Source organism: Balaenoptera acutorostrata, chromosome 4, assembly GCF_949987535.1.
Source record: "Balaenoptera acutorostrata chromosome 4, mBalAcu1.1, whole genome shotgun sequence".
Taxonomy (NCBI): domain Eukaryota; kingdom Metazoa; phylum Chordata; class Mammalia; order Artiodactyla; family Balaenopteridae; genus Balaenoptera; species Balaenoptera acutorostrata.
In genome coordinates, this window is record NC_080067.1 from 98696265 (window position 1) to 98715650 (window position 19386).

General features: G+C 35.5%; 1 protein-coding gene across 3 annotated transcripts in view; it reads right to left on the reverse strand.

Annotated features, from left to right (window-relative positions):
- The window catches only part of ALCAM (activated leukocyte cell adhesion molecule), a 198340-nt gene that overhangs the window by 11732 nt on the left and 167222 nt on the right, over positions 1–19386 (reverse strand). For 2 of the 3 annotated variants that reach the window (XM_007187156.3, XM_007187158.2), the window contains exons 10-14: positions 17497–17632; positions 17256–17389; positions 14634–14766; positions 12726–12764; positions 11959–12076 (exon numbers count right to left, since the gene is read on the reverse strand). In XM_007187156.3, the coding sequence (XP_007187218.1) occupies positions 11959–12076; positions 12726–12764; positions 14634–14766; positions 17256–17389; positions 17497–17632 (560 nt within the window). The remainder of the gene's footprint in view (positions 1–11958; positions 12077–12725; positions 12765–14633; positions 14767–17255; positions 17390–17496; positions 17633–19386) is intronic. The other variant, XM_007187157.2, reaches the window with a different exon arrangement.

The following is a 19386-nucleotide window of genomic DNA, read 5'->3' on the forward strand; positions in this document are numbered from 1 at the left end:
CAATACATAAGCAGGTCACAACAATTGTTCGTGTATGTTCCTAATGAAAGCCTAAAGCAAAAAGTGACAGAACTAAAGGGAGAAATAGCCAAATATACAATCTTAGAGAATTTAACAGATCTTTCTCAGTAGCTGATAGGGTAAATGGACTAAAATTCAGTAAGCATGACCATAATGAAGTAACTAGTACTGGGCTAGCTCTAGTACTGGAAGTGTATGCTTGTAACCTTCTTATCAATGCATTATATGTGAAGTGATTTCATATAATTTGAAAAAAATCTGTAAGAATAAGAAGATTTAAACAAACTATTATCTACTTTAACATAATATACTACAGAACACTCTACCCATCAGCCACCATATAAGTTTTTTCAAGTGTTGAGTAGCATTCACCTGGAAATACTGCATGCCTGCATGCTAGGCCAAAAAAAAAAAAAAAAAATCTCAATGCATTCAAGACTAAAAGCATACAGACTAGGCTGTCTTAACAAAACGGAATTAGATGAGAAATGTTTGCAAGTTCATAGAGTTCTAGTTATATAGCTCCAAAGTAGAAACCACAAGAGGAATATAAAAATATTTTGAACTGAATAAATATGAAAATACAACATACTGAAATTTGTGGATTGCAGCTAACCCATTGCTGAGAGGGAGATTAAAAGTTTAAAAGCTTAAGTTATAAAAGAAGAAATGCTAACATCAGTGATCTAAATTTTTAATTTACTTCATGAAATTAGAGAAAGAAGAGCAAGTCAAACTCTAAATAACTAGAAGAAAGAAAATAGTAATGACAAGAGCAAAAAAAATTTAAATTGAAAATAAGCAATAGAAACAAAAACAAAGCAAAAAGTTAGTTATTTGAAATCATCAAGAAAATTGAAAGCTCCCTAAAAAGACTGAACACGATGTATGATAAAGGAACAAAACGTAAACTAAGAAAATTACAGAACAATATTCCTCATGAATGTAGACAAAAAAATCCTTAATGAAACATTGGCAAATAGTATCCATCAATATATATATATAAATTATGATACATCATAATAGAGTGAGATTTTTCCAGGAATGCAAGATTGGCTTAACATTCAATCATCAATCAGTGTAACTTACCATTGTATCAGAATAAAAAATATGAGAAAACAATATGAATATTTTTAGAAATAATGTAGATATAGATAGAATATAATATAGATGTAGATGTAGAAATGGCATTTGAGAAAATTCAACAATGATTTGCGATAGAAACTCTTAGTAATCTAAGAATATTAAAAAATTTCTTCAACCTGTTAAAGGACATTGTGTAGGAGGGAATTTGGCCTTGCCCAAAGAGAGGTCTGGCCTTCGTGCTCAGTTCCTGGGAGATAATCTCTAAATAGTTAGAATTTTCTGAGTGATAGGAGTGGCTTTCTTATTTGTGGTGGGTTTCTTGGATCACACCTGATAGTTTATGCTGAGGAGATGTCTCAGGGCAGGGCCATCAACACCCAATCATCTTGGGGTGGAGACTGGCTACACCTGAAAGAACAATCATACGGTTTAGGGTGGGGGCTTTGGGCCATTTGGTATCAGCCTGACATCTGGGGAAGGGAGAGGCTGGAGATTGAGTTCAACCACATGGATAATTAATCAATCAATCATGCCTATGTAATGAAGTCTCAACAAAAACTGTGGACACCAAAGTTCAGGTGAGCTTCTCAGATCAGCAGTACTCCATGCTTTTGCCACTCATTGAGGCCAGAAGAGTAACAGGTCCCTGAGGACAAAGGACACTTCACATTTAGAATCCTCCCAGACTCTGCCCTGCACTTCTCTTCTCTTAGCCAATTTTAATGTATCCTTTACTTGTAATGAATACAACCATGAGTTCTGTGAGTATTCTAGCAAATTATCAAACCTGAGGGTGGTTTTGCAAAACCCCAAACTTGAGTTGATAGCAGAAATGAGGTTAGCCTTATGTGAACTCTTCTCTCTAACTATGTATTTGGACCCTAACTCCTTGCAGCTGGAGTCAGAAGTCTTGGGCAGACATGGCAGTCTGGAGGACACTACCCTTAACTAACTCTGAGTAGGCAAATATGAAAAACGTACAGCTAATATCATACATAATGGCAAATATTGAACAATTCTAAGATTGAGACAATTCTCAATCTCTAAGATTGAGAATATGTAAAGATGTCTGCTCTCCACATTTCTATTCAACATTGTATTGAAAGTCTCTATGAGGGCAAAAAAATAAATAAATAAAAAGCATATGAAATGGAAGAGGAGAAGTAACATTATTTCTATTTGCAGATAAAATGATTGTTTACATAGAAATCTTAATCACAGAACAACTAACAGAACAAGTGAATTTAGGAAGATGGTTGTATGCATTTCAACAGCAAAAATTAATTATATTTCTATATACTAATATAAAAATGGAAAATAAAACTCACAGAATAATTGCATTTATAATAGCTGCAAAGTACATAAAACGTAAGAATGAACTTTATAAGACATATCAAATGTCTACATTAAAATTTATAAAATATTGCTATGAAAAAATGGAAAATATTTAGGTAAATGGAGATATATAGGATGGTCATGGTTTGGAAGATTAAATATTTTTAAGATGTTAAGTATACCCAAACTTATCTAGAAATTCAAAGCAACCATAGTCCCACAAAGCTTTAAAAATTGGGGGGGGGGGTGTAGAAAGTAACAAGTTGCTCAAGTTTATATGGAAACACAAAGATATAAAATTACTAACACAAGCAAAACATCAAAGTTGAAGGGCTATTATGATGATGAGGAGGAAGATGAGGATGACAAATGTGCTAAGGCCAAAAGGAAGTCTTTTTAACCAATGGTGCTAGAATGACTTGATATGTATATGCTACATATATATATATAGCATAAAACAAGCAAATAAACTAACTTTATCTTGCACCACACACAAAATAGCAGATATATACTCAAATGTAAAACTATACAATTTCTAGAAAAAGACATAGAAAAATATCTTTGCCACTTGGGAATAAGCAAAGATTTTGTAGAGTGGACACGAAAAGCAGTAAATATAATAGGAAAAAATTGGTAAGTTGTTATTCATCAAAATTAAAAACTTCTGCTCGTCAAAAGACAGCATTAAGAAAAGAAATAATCAAGCCACAGACTTCAACAACATATTTACAATATATAACAAAGGTTTTTGATATAGAATATGTAAAGAACCCTTACAGAGCAATTACATAAGGCAAATAACAATGAAATCATAGGCAAAAGATTTGAATAGTCGCTGTACAAAAGAAGCTAACCAATAAGTACATGGAGCTTAAAATCATTAGGTCTCAGGGAAATGCAAGTTAACACCAAAATTAGATATCATTTCACACCTCCTAGAATGGCTAAAATTAAACAGAACAACACCACCAAATTTATGCAAAGATGTAAAAGAACTGAAACTTTATATATTGCTGGTGGGGCTGCAAATAGGACAACTACTTTGAGAAAGCTGTTTGGCAATTTCTCATGAACAAGTATCTACCCTACAACCTAGCAGTTCCATTTCTAGGTATTTGCCCAAGAGAATGAAAACATATGCCCACGAAAAATGCTTGTATAGAAAGTTGGTTTTAGCCATATTATTCATGACAGCCCATACTGGCTGGAAACTATCCAAGTGTCCACAGGTAAGAGAATGGATTAAAATAATGTGATATATTTTAACAACGGACCACTACTCAGCAATTCTAAACAATTAAATCATTAATACATGTATTGATATCTCAGAAACACTGTGTTAAAGGAAAGAAGCCAGATACGAGTACATTCTGTATAGTTCCACTTATATGAGGTTCCAGATTAAGAAAACGTAATCTCTGGTGATAACAATCAGCATAGCGGTTGCCTAAGGGAAAAAGGATGGCAGGGCTGGACAGGAAGGAATTCCAAGGGAACTTTCTGAGGTGATGGGATGCTCTATTATCATGATTGGAGTAATGGTTACAAAGGTGTATAAATTTATCAAAACAGATTTAATTGCATATTTAATGTAAGCAAGTTTTACCTTAATATAAAAACATTATACAGCGAAAAGCTAAAGCATGATCCTTATGGCCAGGGATTGAAAGAACCAGGCAAAAAGTACAATGAGAATCTGGATACCTTTTCCATTTCCAATACTATTTACTTTCCAGGTGGATTTAGTATTTGTCTAGGGATGAAAAGTAGTTTCTGTGATTTTACCAAATTCTATCAAATAAAAGAAGGAGGTATTCAGAGGAAGGGAGTGACTAGAATTCCCTTGAAGGAAGTTGTGGTATTCAGGGCAAATCATAATATCTTTCAGCATATCTGTCAGGTAAAATCAGGCTAAGAATCACTGCGCTCAGTTTGGCATTACAAAAAAGGGTTTGTTAAGGGCAACATGAAACATATTTGTAGAATATATTTGTGGAATAAGAGTTGAGTAACTTCAAACTGATAGTTTTCTTATTTTAAAGTTACAAAACAAAAGGAAAAAAATCTCCCTTCTTTTCTTAATCTCACTCTCCAAAATCATAACTGCTAACACTCTTATAATGCCTTAATGTGCCAGGCACTGTTCTAAGTGCTGCATTAATGCCTTAATGTGCCAGGCACTGTTCTAAGTGCTGTTCTAAGCCTTAGGATATCTCTATTTTACATTGAGACTAATAAACTTGCTTGTGGTCATAGAGCTAGCAAGTAGCAAAACCAGGATTCAAGCTCCAGCAGTCTGGCTCCCCAGCCATGTGCCAAGTTACACAGTTATACAAATAAGCTAAGTGTTAACCACTGTGAAATGTACTAAATAGAAATGAAAATAGTGTTAATGCGGGGGGGAAGGGGTATTCACTGAGTCTATGTATATAAGATTTACTTGGAATTTTTAATGAATTTCTCCATTTTTGTTACTGAGAGTCTACTCTCTCTTGCAGGGAAAAGCCTCTAAAAATTATTGATTACTTTTGGGCTCAGTTTTGAGATTGATGTGGTAAAAATAAATATAATTTTATGGAAGTGTCCTTTTTAATTTGGGGAAATTTCAGAGATAGATTTCCATCTACTACTGGAAGAGTACAAAAATTTATTTAAACCATTCCCTTTAGCAATATTTTCAGTCAATATATTTTTTTTTCAGTCAACTGATTTGAGGGATGAGGTCAAGGCATTTATAAAAAACGAGCACTTGGGTTAAAATAAAAATTGTTACAGTTATTTGTCTTAAATGTTCTCAATCAGTCAGCTTTTTTATAACTTTAAAATGAGATAAAATTTAAATAATAGAATCACAATAAATTAATATTGGAAGACTCTCTAATTAGTGAGGCAGAGAGAAGAGTCTTGGCCTTGGGGTCAGTGAGTCTGGGCTCTCATCCTCATGTGTCAAGTCTTAGCTGCAAGTCCCTGGACAAGTCCCTCCTCTAAAGATGCTTGCTCTTCTGTAAATAGGGGACAATAGGATCTACTCACAGGGCTGGCATGAGGGTAAATGTATAGTGTATGTGAAAGCCCCCAGCAGGTGACAGGGACTCACGAAACTGATGGTGAGTAATGGACAGCTGCCCAGGCCACATAGCTACTGAGCGGCCGAAGGGAGTTCAGTCCTCACTCTCAACACCTCTTCTGTGTTATTTCTGTAAGTGCAGGGCTATTAAGGGTTCAAGTTGCTTTTAAATAACTTTTTAGAAGATCCTTAAGCTTTTTTGTGAGATTTTCCCCAGTACCATAAACTTGTTTCTAGATCTCCTTGAAAGGAAGTAGGGAACTAATCTAGTGGTGTCTTCTAAGTGTGCCTTTATTTTAATGCTGCAGAGTTGCTAAGAGACTGGATGGAGGTGTTACTAATGCTACAGTAGAAATCATATTGCAATATATAAATGTATCAAATCAACATGTGGTACACCTTAGAGTTATACATTGTTATACGTCAATTATATCTCAACTAACAAATAGGTTAGAGGGGGATGAAGGAGATAGGAAAAGTGAAGGAGGATAGGAGTTGCAGACATAACCAGTACATCACAATCTTGGGATGTGGTGTCATTTGAAAAGATACATAAAGTGTTATAACAGAAATGTATATTTGGAAAATAAAAACAATACCCATGTAAAATAATTCACACATGAAAGAGTTCATAAGACTCTAGGTTTCCCAAATGTAGGCATATGTATAACAAATTTGAAAACTCAGAGGTAACATGAGGAATTATTATCACTTCCTCGTTTAGAGGGGCATTTTCTGTGATTTCTAATTTATAGCATGCCTGGGACACAGCACAGAAGGGCACCAGGACTATGGGTATTTAAGACTGGGACCCTGGCGGTGTGGAATTGCCACTTTCAGCAAACCGGCTGTTGATACCTGTGCAGGTAATTAGGGTCATACCCATGAGAATAGTTATTTTTCTTTCTTCCCTGGTCACAGCTCTCAGTAAAGTAAGTTTCCTCCTGGGCCAAGCTTAATAAAGAGCTAGAGGAGGAGAGGAGAGCTCTAACCACTGCATCTTAGAAAGACAGTTGTCAGCAATTTCTGGGTTTGAAGAAGGAAACAAAGAAGAATAAATAGTTGGACTTATTACAAGTTTCAATTTGATATCCTTAGCATTTCTAAGACTCTCCAAAGAAACTCTCCATTAAAATAGATTTCCTAATGTCCTCAGTGAAAAATAGAAAATGGCCTTTCACTTGGGCAATAGTAAATATGGGAACCACCATTATGTAAAATATCAGTAGATCAAAATAAATGTAACAGTACTGAATATGCACGAAAGCAGGATGCCACTGGCATGTATTCAGCACCATCGTTCAAAGTGTTTCCTTTAGGTGGGTAATGTGCTAACACAGCCTGGGCAGAGGCAGATGCTTGAGGAACAGGATTTCCCTTCACCTTTGAAACAATAATTAAACCAAACACATGAAATTTTAAAAAAATAAAGTGAAATGCATACATACAGACAGCTAGAAGAGATAAAAATTGAAAACATTATGTTTTGATGCTATCTCTTTCCTCTGGAAATGTTTCAGTTCACATGTAGTAGGAGAGGGCAGGGCCATGAATGCTTCTGCCCTTTGAGTGGCCAATGACCTTGTGATTGACTAAAGGGGGACTCCAGCATTTCCACATTATCTTATTTCCCCTCTAGTCTCCCCTGTTATTTATGCTTTGATAGAATAACGGGGCATTTTCTTTTCTTTCTTCTTTTGGCTGCCTGCCAGGCTATGGGTAGGGAAGGAAAAAGAAACGAAAACTTGGATTAGCTTGACGTCTAATACAAGGTGAAAGGCCACATCAGCCCTGCACTTGAGAGCACGCCCTTCCACCCCTAGCACTATATTAAATGCCAGCTGGCAATCAAAGTCAGAGACGAAGTTTTAATTCCAAAGAAGTCCTGGTGAGGCAGCAAAATATATTTGAAAGTTTATACGGGATATGGAATAAGATATTGCATGTGTTATCTTAGCCAGATTACACTCACTGAGCCTTAGATACTATGAAATATGGTTACCTCATTAAATTTACCTCATTAAATTTTGAGGATTTGAGTAAAAGTACAAAAAGAGCAAAAGATGCTTACATAGTAATAAATGAGGAAAGTCACTCAAAATGTGCTATAAATGGTCCTTCAGCACTATATTTTCAACTTATTCAGCAGGGAGTCTGAATAAGTTCCCTCATGGGAACATATATTTGATTTTAGACAGAGTATTGATTGGAAATAGAATTCAGTTAAAATCAACTTTCTTGCAAGATCCTGTTCCATATATTAAGAGATACTAATAAGAAGGGTTTTAGAAAGCCTTAATTTAACAGTATTTCTTGAAGTTTGGGGGTTATAGGCAGTCTTCTTTAGTCTTTTGCCAATTTAGGACTGTCTTCTTTTTTTTTTTCCTAAGACAGTAGTAGAATAGTAAAGCATTATAAAAGGCAAAACTGATAAAGGATATTTGTGATTTTTAGACTTCCATATTGCCTACATATTGTACAAAAACTTCATGAAAATAGTCATGAGTTCCACAGTTGCAAAAGATAAATCTCTTGGTAAACTTCCAGTATTCACACAATGTGTATTTTGAGATTACAAATGTCTGATTAATGCTTACTTCCAGTTTAGTGATAAGAAGTATGGTGGTCAAGGGTCTCTTAAATGCAACCAACCTGGAAATTATGGTTTTAATACAGTTCTGAATAAGTTTGTGGCTACATCATGCTACCTTACATTTTTCCTTTATCTTTGACTCTCTTAATTTTTCATTAGTTCTTGTAATATAAGATATGCAGGAGAGAATTTCGAACTCAAATAGTAACACTCAACTTCCTGCAGATATAAAAACAATGTTCAGAGAACAGGATGGAGAGAAAGGGAGTAAATAATGTAAAAAGTCATTGAATTATCTCTAGGTCTTTAATGTTTCCTATCTGTTAAACAACTAGATACGAACTGGGTTTAGTCAATTAATACCTTTTGCCTGCAACTGTCAGTTAATACTCTACATATACAGGAAATGATTGGAGTCATCCATTCTCACTATCAAAATATCTCAAATTAAAAAAAAATTCCAGTGAGAAGTTATATGAATCAAAACAGCAGAGGAATCATGAGCCCGTATTCTGCAATGAATCTACCATATCACAGTGTCAAGCACAACTGCTAAGCATATCCTTTCCATATTTAAAATAGATATAAAAATATGTATCTCATATTAATGGAATGGGGAGTGTATGTTATTTGAGTAGCCACTAGGTATGTTAACAAATGTATTCTTAAATTCTACTTGGGCATAAAAGATTGTTTCCCTCATTTCTCTCTCCACTGACTTTTTAAATTGCCAGTGCAAAGAACTAATATAATTGTGGCCCAAAGTTGTTTGCAATAATGGGTGACTCACTAAGATTGTTGATGGTATTATTTTGCAGGATGGTAAACACAAGGGTATATTTCTTTAGGTATCTGCGGAAAAAGTATGGACCATATCTTTATTAAAAATCTCTCATATCCATGTAAAATGGTGATGAATTAAGCTAACACAGAAATGAAACTCTCATATTGATTTGTAAAGGTGAAGTTATCTAGAAGAAAAGAAAGAGAGTATAGTAGACCCAAAAATAGACTTAGCAATTCTTAACCCGAAAGCTCTTATTATGAATCTGCACTTATTCTGGACACAGGTGTTAACAATAACTCATATAGCAAAAATTCTTGCTTATCTCAGAGGGCAGTAGAAAGAATAACTAGTTAGGAATGTGAAGCACTTAGCAAATCTGAAAAGTTCTGCAAATTCTTAATAAAAACACTTTGATGCTTGGGGTAAGAATTGCAATTTATTATTTTGATTACCAATAATACTGACACTAGAAAAGTTAGTGCACTTTTCAATTAAATAACAGTTATTTAGACAAATGCTCATGTCAGATGGTAAAATAAGCACTTAATTTAATGAAGTACTTTAAAGGAAAGGCTTGAAGTCTTAACCCTTAACCTAAAGACACTATGAAGCTAAATGTCCAGCATTTTTTTACCCATGATTTTAATTTTGGGTTACCGTATGGTAATAACAAATGACATAACTAAAAAAACAAAAAACCACACACACACACAATCTTTTTCTATTCATAGAAGGACAAACAGGGTATGATGAGACATTGGCAATCAGAATAGGATGATTAAGGACGCTGGGGGAGCTCCAAGAATTTAACATTCATTTGAACAGAATGTAGAGGACTGCTGTTTATTTTTCAGCTCAATTCCAGGATACAGAGAAATTTTACTTTCATTCTTTTAAGAAATAAAATTACTTTGGAGTGCGTCAGAAGCCCTAAATAAATAAAACCAAAATACCCTAGAGGCCAAGCTGTTAGATTTGTGAGCACCTCACTGTGGATTATAAAGGTAGGATAAGATTTTTTTTTTTTTTTTTTTTTTTTTTTTTTAAAGATTTATTTATTGATTGATTGATTGCTATGTTGGGTCTTCGTTTCTGTGCTAGGGCTTGCTGTAGTTGCGGCAAGCGGGGGCTACTCTTCATCGCGGTGCGCGGGCCTCTCACTATTGTGGCCTCTCTTGTTGCGGAGCACAGGCTCCAGACGCGCAGGCTCAGTAGTTGTGGCTCACGGGCCTAGTTGCTCCGCGGCATGTGGGATCCTCCCAGACCAGGGCGCGAACCCGTGTCCCCTGCATTAGCAGGCAGATTCTCGACCACTGCGCCACCAGGGAAGCCCCAGGATAAGATTTTGATAGTCAGGAAACACACACACAGAAGGAGAATTTCTATAAGATAGATACCACTTCTGGGCAACTGTTTGCACTTCCTTTCTTTTATGTAGTACAGGCAATCTTCTAAATTTTCTATGGAAATCATGGGCACAAAGCAACATGAGTGTAGGTAAAATTTTCGCTGAGAAAAAACCCACATTTGTTATCAAGTGATAGTTCAGGCTGTTCAAGATTGAGGACTGTAGTGCCAAGATTAGAACTGACTGTGCCCTAGTGTGAGTGGACATGTATATCAACTACAACACACAACAGCAATGTGTTTCTGCCTTATGTGACTGAAAAAGAGAAAAAGTAAGGCATAACGAGAGAAAATAAGAACTAGTAATTAAGCACAAAGATTCTAAAACATCACTGCCTTAAATCAAATATAATTCTGTCCCTTACAACTGTGTAATCTCAAGCAAGTCATTTAACCATTCTTTGCCTTAGTTTTTTCCAATGTAAAATATGTTTAATAAGAGTACCTACTTCAGAGATGGATTGTGAGAACGAAATAGAACTCAGTACATGCTCACATTACGTGACCTTAAAAATTCTGAGCCACTGCCTCCCTTTGATGGCAGCTCCATTCAAATATTACTTCACTGATATTTGTATCTTTACAGGGTGAGATCATGGATCTGACTGAGTCTGTTTTTCCTTTTGATTTTCTTTTAAGTTAACTTACCTGAGTTGTTGAAAGGGGTTATATCAAGACATCAAGAATATATAAAATAAAGTCTAAAGTTGCCACTAGCTATACATATCCCCTTGCAAAATTCAATTTCCTCATTTATTAGATACAGGAGTTTGAAACCCATGTTTGAAACCAGGGGTACACCACATAATCACCAATGGAGCTTTTTTTTTTTTTTTTTTACCAATGGAGCTTTTAAAAAATGCAATGCTAGAATTGCATCTCTGACCAGTTGCATCTGAACCTAGGGTCAGAGCTGGGGCAATGAGGAGTACTAGGCATGTGTGTATGTTAAGAATCTTCATTGGTCAACTGGATTTTCATTATAAACCACTGTTAGATGATTTGTGAGGTTGATACCATATGTATTATTTCATGAATCTAATAATCTTTAAACATCATCTAAATCATTTTTAAAGTAATCTTGGTACTTTGTCTAATCATTGTTTTAAAACTCAAGACAACATAATGATGACTTTTTCCCTGAATTAGATTCTTCTATGGAACAAAGTGACCTAACTAGAATAGAGAAGTATTCTCTATTCTAGTGACAGAGAAGTGACAACAAGATGGCTTTCCCTACCAACACTTGCACTGCTGGCCAGACCTGTCATTGCAAAGACACCCGGCTGTCCCTGCAGGATGTACTAACTGCTTTTACTTAATCTCCAGCAATCTCAGCCAAACTGTTTAGAATGGCTGACATTTAGGCACTACGTGCCTTTTAAAAATCTACCTAACCATTGAAAAAAAATCAAATAATTGAATTCAGACTACTGACTGAGAAAAATAAGGGGACGCAGGTGAAATCACTCCAAGCCATGTCCCCAGTCTTGGTAATATAGTCACAGTGAGCTGAAGACAAAACATGATCAGCCTGACTTCAGGGATATGTCTTTCCTATTATAGAAATTACATGCCCAGCTGAAATGAGCATAATGAACACACTGTATTTTCTCCCAGTGAAAGTCAATGAACAATGAAGATCTTTTTTCTGCAACTTACTTTGATTTCTTCATGTACAGCCAATAGACGACACCAGCAACTAGGGCAGCGAGGAGGAGACCAACAACGATTCCCACAATTAGTTTTGCCTGGTCATTCACCTTTTCTTTGTTTTCATCTACAACAAAAAAGAAAAGCCCATGCAATTACAGACAATGCCAAGCATGTGTGAAAATAAGTCAATCTAGTTAACTATTTCTTTTTTTTTTTTTTTAGTCACTCAGTTTCCAGAGGCACTGGTTTTTTTTGTTGTTTATTTATTTATTTATTTATTTATTTTTGGCTGTGTTGGGTCTTCGTTTCTGTGCGAGGGCTTTCTCTAGTTGTGGCAAGTGGGGGCCACTCTTCATCGCGGTGCGCGGGCCTCTCACTATCGCGGCCTCTCTTATTGCGGAGCACAGGCTCCAGTCGCGCAGGCTCAGTAGTTGTGGCTCACGGGCCTAGTTGGTCCACGGCATGCGGGATCCTCCCAGACCAGGGCTCGAACCCGTGTCCCCTGCATTAGCAGGCAGATTCTCAACCACTGCGCCACCAGGGAAGCCCCAAGTTATTATTTCTTATTAAAAATGACTGAGGCTCACTACTAAGAGTAACATGCAAACTTGTGCTTTTAAAGGATTAAAATTTTAGCATTCTTACTCTCTTGTCTCATTTGCTATTTTAATTCAAGTCAAAATTGTGACAGCTAAGAATATTACTTAGACAATGACACTTCATAAATCTTGAGCGGATAGTCAAGGAAGAAGAGTCGGCAGCATAGTACCTACCACTTATCTCGTCTGCCTCATCGTGTTCTGGAATACTTACTGAAATGAAAAATGTTAATATGAAATTAAAAACAAAATTTGTTGATATATGAAAGTCACCTTTACCATTATAGTATGATGTAAAAATACTCAAAGATAAAATATCTATTCTACAGCTAAGGGTAGAAAAAAATTTACATTTAATAGAGTGTGAACTTCCCTACAAAGAAATTCATCTTGTTTTAAAGAAAGGAGAGTAGTTAAAACTGCAAAGGTATTAATCTACCATAGATAACTTCACAACTGACAAGCTATAGTATTGATCTGAAATCCATATTAATTTCCCCACTATCTACCACCTTTTAATAGGACTTCTGTTTTAAGAGAAACGAGTTGCAGTGTATGAAATCTTCAATGTAGTGTTTCTCAACTTTTTTCCAATTTTCTCAATGGAGGAGAATTCATTTTCATCCTCTAGCGTCAGGGATTTGCCACTAGAGACATTCTCAAAGTGGTAGGGGTGGAGGTTAAAACTGGGGACGTCTCAGAGGTGAAGGGGCAATATATGTGATGCTTGTAAAAGCCCTCCAAATGACTCTGATAGTGCCGTGCTCCTGGCCCATTTTAAGGATTGTCACTGTGGTGGATTATCATCTAATATTAGACTAAATAAATATTCTTCTATGCACATGGGCTTGCATCAGAACTTCCAGTGATGTTTGTTAAAATGCAGATTCCTAGACCCCTCCTCATACATACTATATTGGAATTTCAGGAGGTGCTCATTGAATTTGAAAATGACGGTATTAGATGTTGATCAAACCACTGCAAGGTCTAGAAAACCACTATTCGATGCGTTAGAATAAAAAGAGAGACTTGTGTTCAGGAAGAAAGGATAAGTTTTCTTTTTAGGTAGGACAAATCAATACTCACTGAATTGAATTCAGAGAAGTCAGTGCTCCTATTTTAGAGTTATATTCGTTTGGTTCTTTTCTCCTGTCAATCCAAAAGGCTTTTAAATTCCAGTCATATTCTGTTAAGGACCATTATCTTTAGATAATTATTTTCTCCTAGCTCCAGCTAATTCCTAGCCAGTATATCTCTATCCTGCTAATGTCACATACAGGATTCCAACTGACTGAAGAATGAAGGTTTGGAAGGTCAGTTAGCATCTTGTCCAGAACTGAGCCTCATTCGAAGCCAGCCCTGATTTAAGACTGACATGGCAAAAAAAAGAATTACAGAGTTGAAGATGAGAGATAATTTCAAATTAAATAAAGAAGCTGCTACTGGTATGTATCCATTACCTTGATTTCAGCATTGACAGATTTTTTTTCACTTTCTCTGAGATAATCTCATTTGTTTGTTTTTGTAACCTATGATTCAAATATGATATTCAAAAGCATCAATTTTTGAAACTAGATTTCAGGAATTCTGATATCAGTGTTACTACCAACTTGCTGAATGACTTTAAGCATGTGGCATCCCTGTGCAAAATAAGAATAGGATAAATACTACAAAGAATTGAAGTGCAAAATAATAGATTAAGGGGAATTAAAAATTTACCAAAATTAAAATTGTCACAGAAATGTTTTCAGATAATCTTTGAATTATCTGTACTCTGAACACAAAACATGGATTAAGTAAGAGCAACTTAGTCCTTATCCTCTGTTGATCTTGGAAATATTCCTGTACAAGATAAAGTCTCTGACCCGTAAAACATGAAATGATTTAACTGTCAAGACAAGGATTGTACAAGAATGGACACCAGAAAAAAAAAAAGAACCTTATGATGATGATACCAAATGCAAAATAAATAAATAAAACTTACCATAATGCAGCACAGGAAGATGGAATTGAAGATTTTAAACTAATGAAGAATAACTTCAAATTTTCTTACATTTTTAATGCCAGAAATGAAATACTCACTAGCAGAGACATTCAAGGAGTTTACTGTTCTCTCCAGCTGGTTTTCTGCTGTGCAAGTTAATGTAACATTCTCTTCAGGGGAAATGATAATTTTACTATAATACCTGCCATTGATATAAGGAGATTCCTCTGTCTGGAAAAAGAAAAGGAAAATGGATTTAGAAATGGAAATGAATTAAAAACATGGGAAAGAGTAATGTTGAATGAAATGGGATAGGTGTGGTGTTCTGTCGTGTTATCTGGCGTTCAAGGGTACATGTAAGGTCATAGATGAGACCAGTTCAGGTTTATAACCACAGTATGGAGGAAAAAGAGTAGCGAATCCATACCTGGGTTTCTGTTTATGCTTCTATTATTAATTCTAATAATTAAATCAATTAAACTCTTCTTTTTCAATAGATGCTCAGGTTAGTCAATATTTTGACATGATAGTACCTGTCTCAAAATAATTAGTTAGAGATTAACTCATCACCAATTTTCTCCTAATAAACATGAATTTAATTCTATTTGTAAACTATGTCATTGTTCTTCACTACAGGGTTGAATCCCTTTATCTTAAGCCATGATATCTTAAGTGCATATGTATGCATGATTTTCTCATGGGAAAAAAAGACTATTTTTTCCTCAATTTTCTTGAGTTAAATACAGAGGATAGGTTATTTTTTCAGTGACTGGTAAGTTCATTTGGTTTTTGTGAGGTATTAATGAGGATCATCACTGCCATTTAATTCCTTCAAACATAAGAGAAAATTCACTTTAATCTCTTCCCCAGGACATGACTCCTAAGTCCAACTGCACTAAAGCAAGCATGTACTTGTATTCTTTTCTGAGACATATTATATACACCACATCCTGTATTGTTCTCTATGTGTTTTCTCCTCAACTACATCGTAAAGGACTTGAGAACAGGAGAGAGCTTCATGCTTAGAGACATCATGGAGCCCCTGGGGCACAAGTAACAGTAGTTGTAAAATAATAGATTCACCATGTGATTGAGGAGGGAACAAATAAAGAATTATGGATAGATCAGCACAAACCTAGGACAAGAAAAATAACATATCACCTAGTGGGCCAGAATCAGTCCTTCTCCTTGACAGTGAAGAATGGCATTATTTTTATCCTCAGAGTAAGTGCACCTGCTTTTTTCCTACTTCCCACTAGTATTTTTCACATAACTTTCTCACTGAGTCTTTGTTTTTATTATGTTTATCTCTACAATACATTTGTTTTTTTCTAGGATGGCCTTTTAAATCTTTGTATCTTTTTATTCATCAAATATTTACCAGATGCTTATTTTCCTATTTTCTTTGTTTGCATCACCCAGTACCAAAAGCTATTTTTGCTGTAATTATTACTAAATTGAACTAGAGAGCAAAAAAGAATAGAAGAGAAACAGTCGTTTTTTTATGCCAAAAAATAGACGTGTACATTGTCAGCAATTCAGGTCTTTTTTCTGAAATCAAGAGCCTTTTTGTCCTCCTCCGGCATGTTCTCTTGCTTGTGTGTCCGCATCACACTTAACCAAATCAGGAGGCATTTGCTTGTGTCCACTCCTTTGGGGACCTTCCATGCTTGAGTTATGCAAATTTATATCCATCACCCATAGGTGAAAGAGCCAAAATTCACCTTGCTCTGCAAAACTACATTGCATAAGCTGGACCAGCAGCCCAACTTCCCCAGACAGAGAAAGAATGGACATTTTAGCTTTATATTGAAACTCTGGTTTATGCATGCCTTCTCAGATTTCAGCTGGGTCTGAAGCTGGGAAGAAGGCCGCACAGAAGATTCAAACAATCAAACGGCACATCTGGGTATTCCTGAAGAGTCTTTAGGTGGCTGCACTGAGAAGAGGGACTGTCTTAGAGAAAATGGAATTAACAAGTATGTCAGTAACTCAAGCTGACTGGCAATTTAATGGAATTACAGCTCTGAACTGTTAGTGATAGACCATATTCTCATCTTGTTGTGTGTGTGTGTGTGTCAAAGAAAATTAATGGTAGTGTTCATAAGTTCTTAGCCCTTTACTACTACAAACCAAAATGGTGTGACAAAGGTACAAATATTACTGTTTATTTTATGAATACTTTATGAATACTTTTGTTCAGCAGGAACCAACCTAGACACTATATATTTAGCTAGCCTTACTCTGGCCCTGGCACACACAAATCAGACCATATGTTCACAGTGTACTATGTTCTTCACCACAACCCAGGGCCCAGTTTCAAGAAGAAATAACCCTCAATGTGCATAAGTAAGCAAAGTAAAAGTGAGGCCGCTTATACTCAGATGTGGAAGTTCATGGTGCAGGAAAGCATATACCTTAGTGCTTTAATCACCCAAGTTTCAGGAGTTAATGACCATGGAACAACACTTAATTTATTTCCTTTTAAAAACAGATATTGACCACAACAAAATGATTCTTCCATTCTCCACGGCCCTATGATTTTAAATTTCTCTTTGAGTTATGGTCTTCCTTTGGGAAAATTAAGAAGTTAGCAAAAGCTTCTTCTGAAAATATACTGCAAATTTCATGTTGATAACAAGCTAGCCTACAGTTTAGGTACCTAAATAAAACCCCACATTGGACCAAGTTCAGCACATAACAAGAAGACAAATACTTGCTTGGTTTATGACGCTTCCGCTGCCAGTAATTGTCCACTGTATAGCTGGCTTCGGAAAACCTTCCACGTGGCAAATTATTGTTTTAGACAGTCCACTGGGATCAGTTTTCTTTGTCATTTTGATCTGAGGTTTTCCTAAAATGTCATTACACTTAAAATAAGATGTTGAACTGAGATCATAAAAGAAAGATATATTAAATTGTCAAAGAAAAATTTAAATTGGTGCTCACGTATTTTATTACCTTCTACAATCAGAGTCAATGACTCTCTTTTCTTTAGTCCTTCAACCTCTTGCAGAGCAGTCTCACAGACATAGTTTCCAGCATCTTGATAATGGAGACTAGAAAATGATGGGCTAGATCGAAGCCTGATGTTATCCTGATTAAATAAAAAGTTAATTACGTCACATGGCACAATTATAACTCTCCATGTATTTATTACATAATAATGAAGCCCAAAATTATACTTCTGGGTCTAATGAAAATGAAAGCTTCTTTTTTTAACTTCAAATTCTTTCAAAAATAGATTTCCTTTTTCCTCTGTACTTTTAGAGTTAGACATATCAGAGTTTTACTTCAGACTCTTCCATTTACTGAATTTATAATTTGGAACAAATTCATAAACTTCTGAGACTTGGTTTCCTTATTTGTAAAATGGGGTAGTAATCTTACCATATTGAATTGTTATGAGGACTTAATTATATGCATAATATAATGTGTTTACATTAAGGAGAATTCTCGGTTGATAGTAGCTACTCCTTATAGTAAATGTAGATGAATTTGAATTGACAGATATTGGAGACTTGTGCTACATAATCAATGATGGATATAAATACCTGGAAGTCATTTTATAGGAGACAGTTTTCAAGACAGGGGATCCATTACACAGCCATGGCAATTATGACAAAAATGATTTTTAAAGAAAGTTTTAATAACAGATTACTATCCTAATTCCTATGAACAAAGGAAATGCAACATTTAATTTTGAAAATCATTTTATATACAGAAAATAATGCTATTTACCAGAAATAGAAATGCTCCTAAGAAGACAACTAAACACAATCTTAAGATTATGTGGTATTTGTTCACTACGAATTTTTTTCCATTTCCATCAACTAACCAATGGCCAGGCAATATTGATCAGCACTACTGACATGAGGTATTTAATCAACAGCAGTGACTGCAGCTGACGTGGAAACTGGTTTAGCCAAGTAAACTTAGTTTCTCCAGTCCTGTAGTAAAACACACTATGAGTGTTCATATGCCTAGAACTTGTCTAGTCCTTTGACCATTAACTACTACAAATACCTCATGTTAAATATGCATTTTAACTATCTGAGTAAATAAGAAGTTGTGATGAGGTTGTGTTTAAAAGAAAGTGAAATAAGAAACTGAGCTTTAAGAGTAAGAAAAGAGATAAGAAAGCAATAGAAAATAATTAACATTTTCGTCAAGAAGAAACTCTAGCAATAAATTTCCCACAATTTTTTTACAAAGATAATTCTTGCCAACCCCTATTTTAAGTGGTTTGTACGTGTTTTGTCAACACATCACTGGTTAAGTGCTTCTGTTATATGCCATGTTCTGGTAATAAATGGGCTGGGTGTTCAGATACACTAGCCAAGGATTCGAGTGGAGGGAACATAGTTACAACCTTTCCCTTTGGTGATAACCTTGTCTCAAATCACTCACTCTAAAAAGATAATAGCAATGTTTGGGTCCCCAGGTAATGGCCTACATTTCAGACAATTACAAGAATATAAGCACTCAGGAAATACAGACAAAGCTCCTAGTATGTTCCAGGTGTTCTACTATGGCTCAGGGGTGAAAAGAGATCTCTGCCTTCAAGGAGCTACTAATTCATGGAACCCACATTCAGACACTTAAGGTCAGTTTCAGCAGAAAGGCAGAAGGTTAGGTGACTAGAGTGCAGTATTTATGCTGGGTAAGGCCTGAGCTCAAGTCTCCACTCTGTCACCTGTGGCTCTCTGATTTCTCCTGCCTCAACTTCTTTTGAATAATGTGGGGAAATAATCATTTCCCTACATATTTCACATGGTTGTTGTAAACACACAGTTTATAATGTTGTGGATTAAAACACATTGAAAGTTGTTAATCCCTAAAGTATATAAC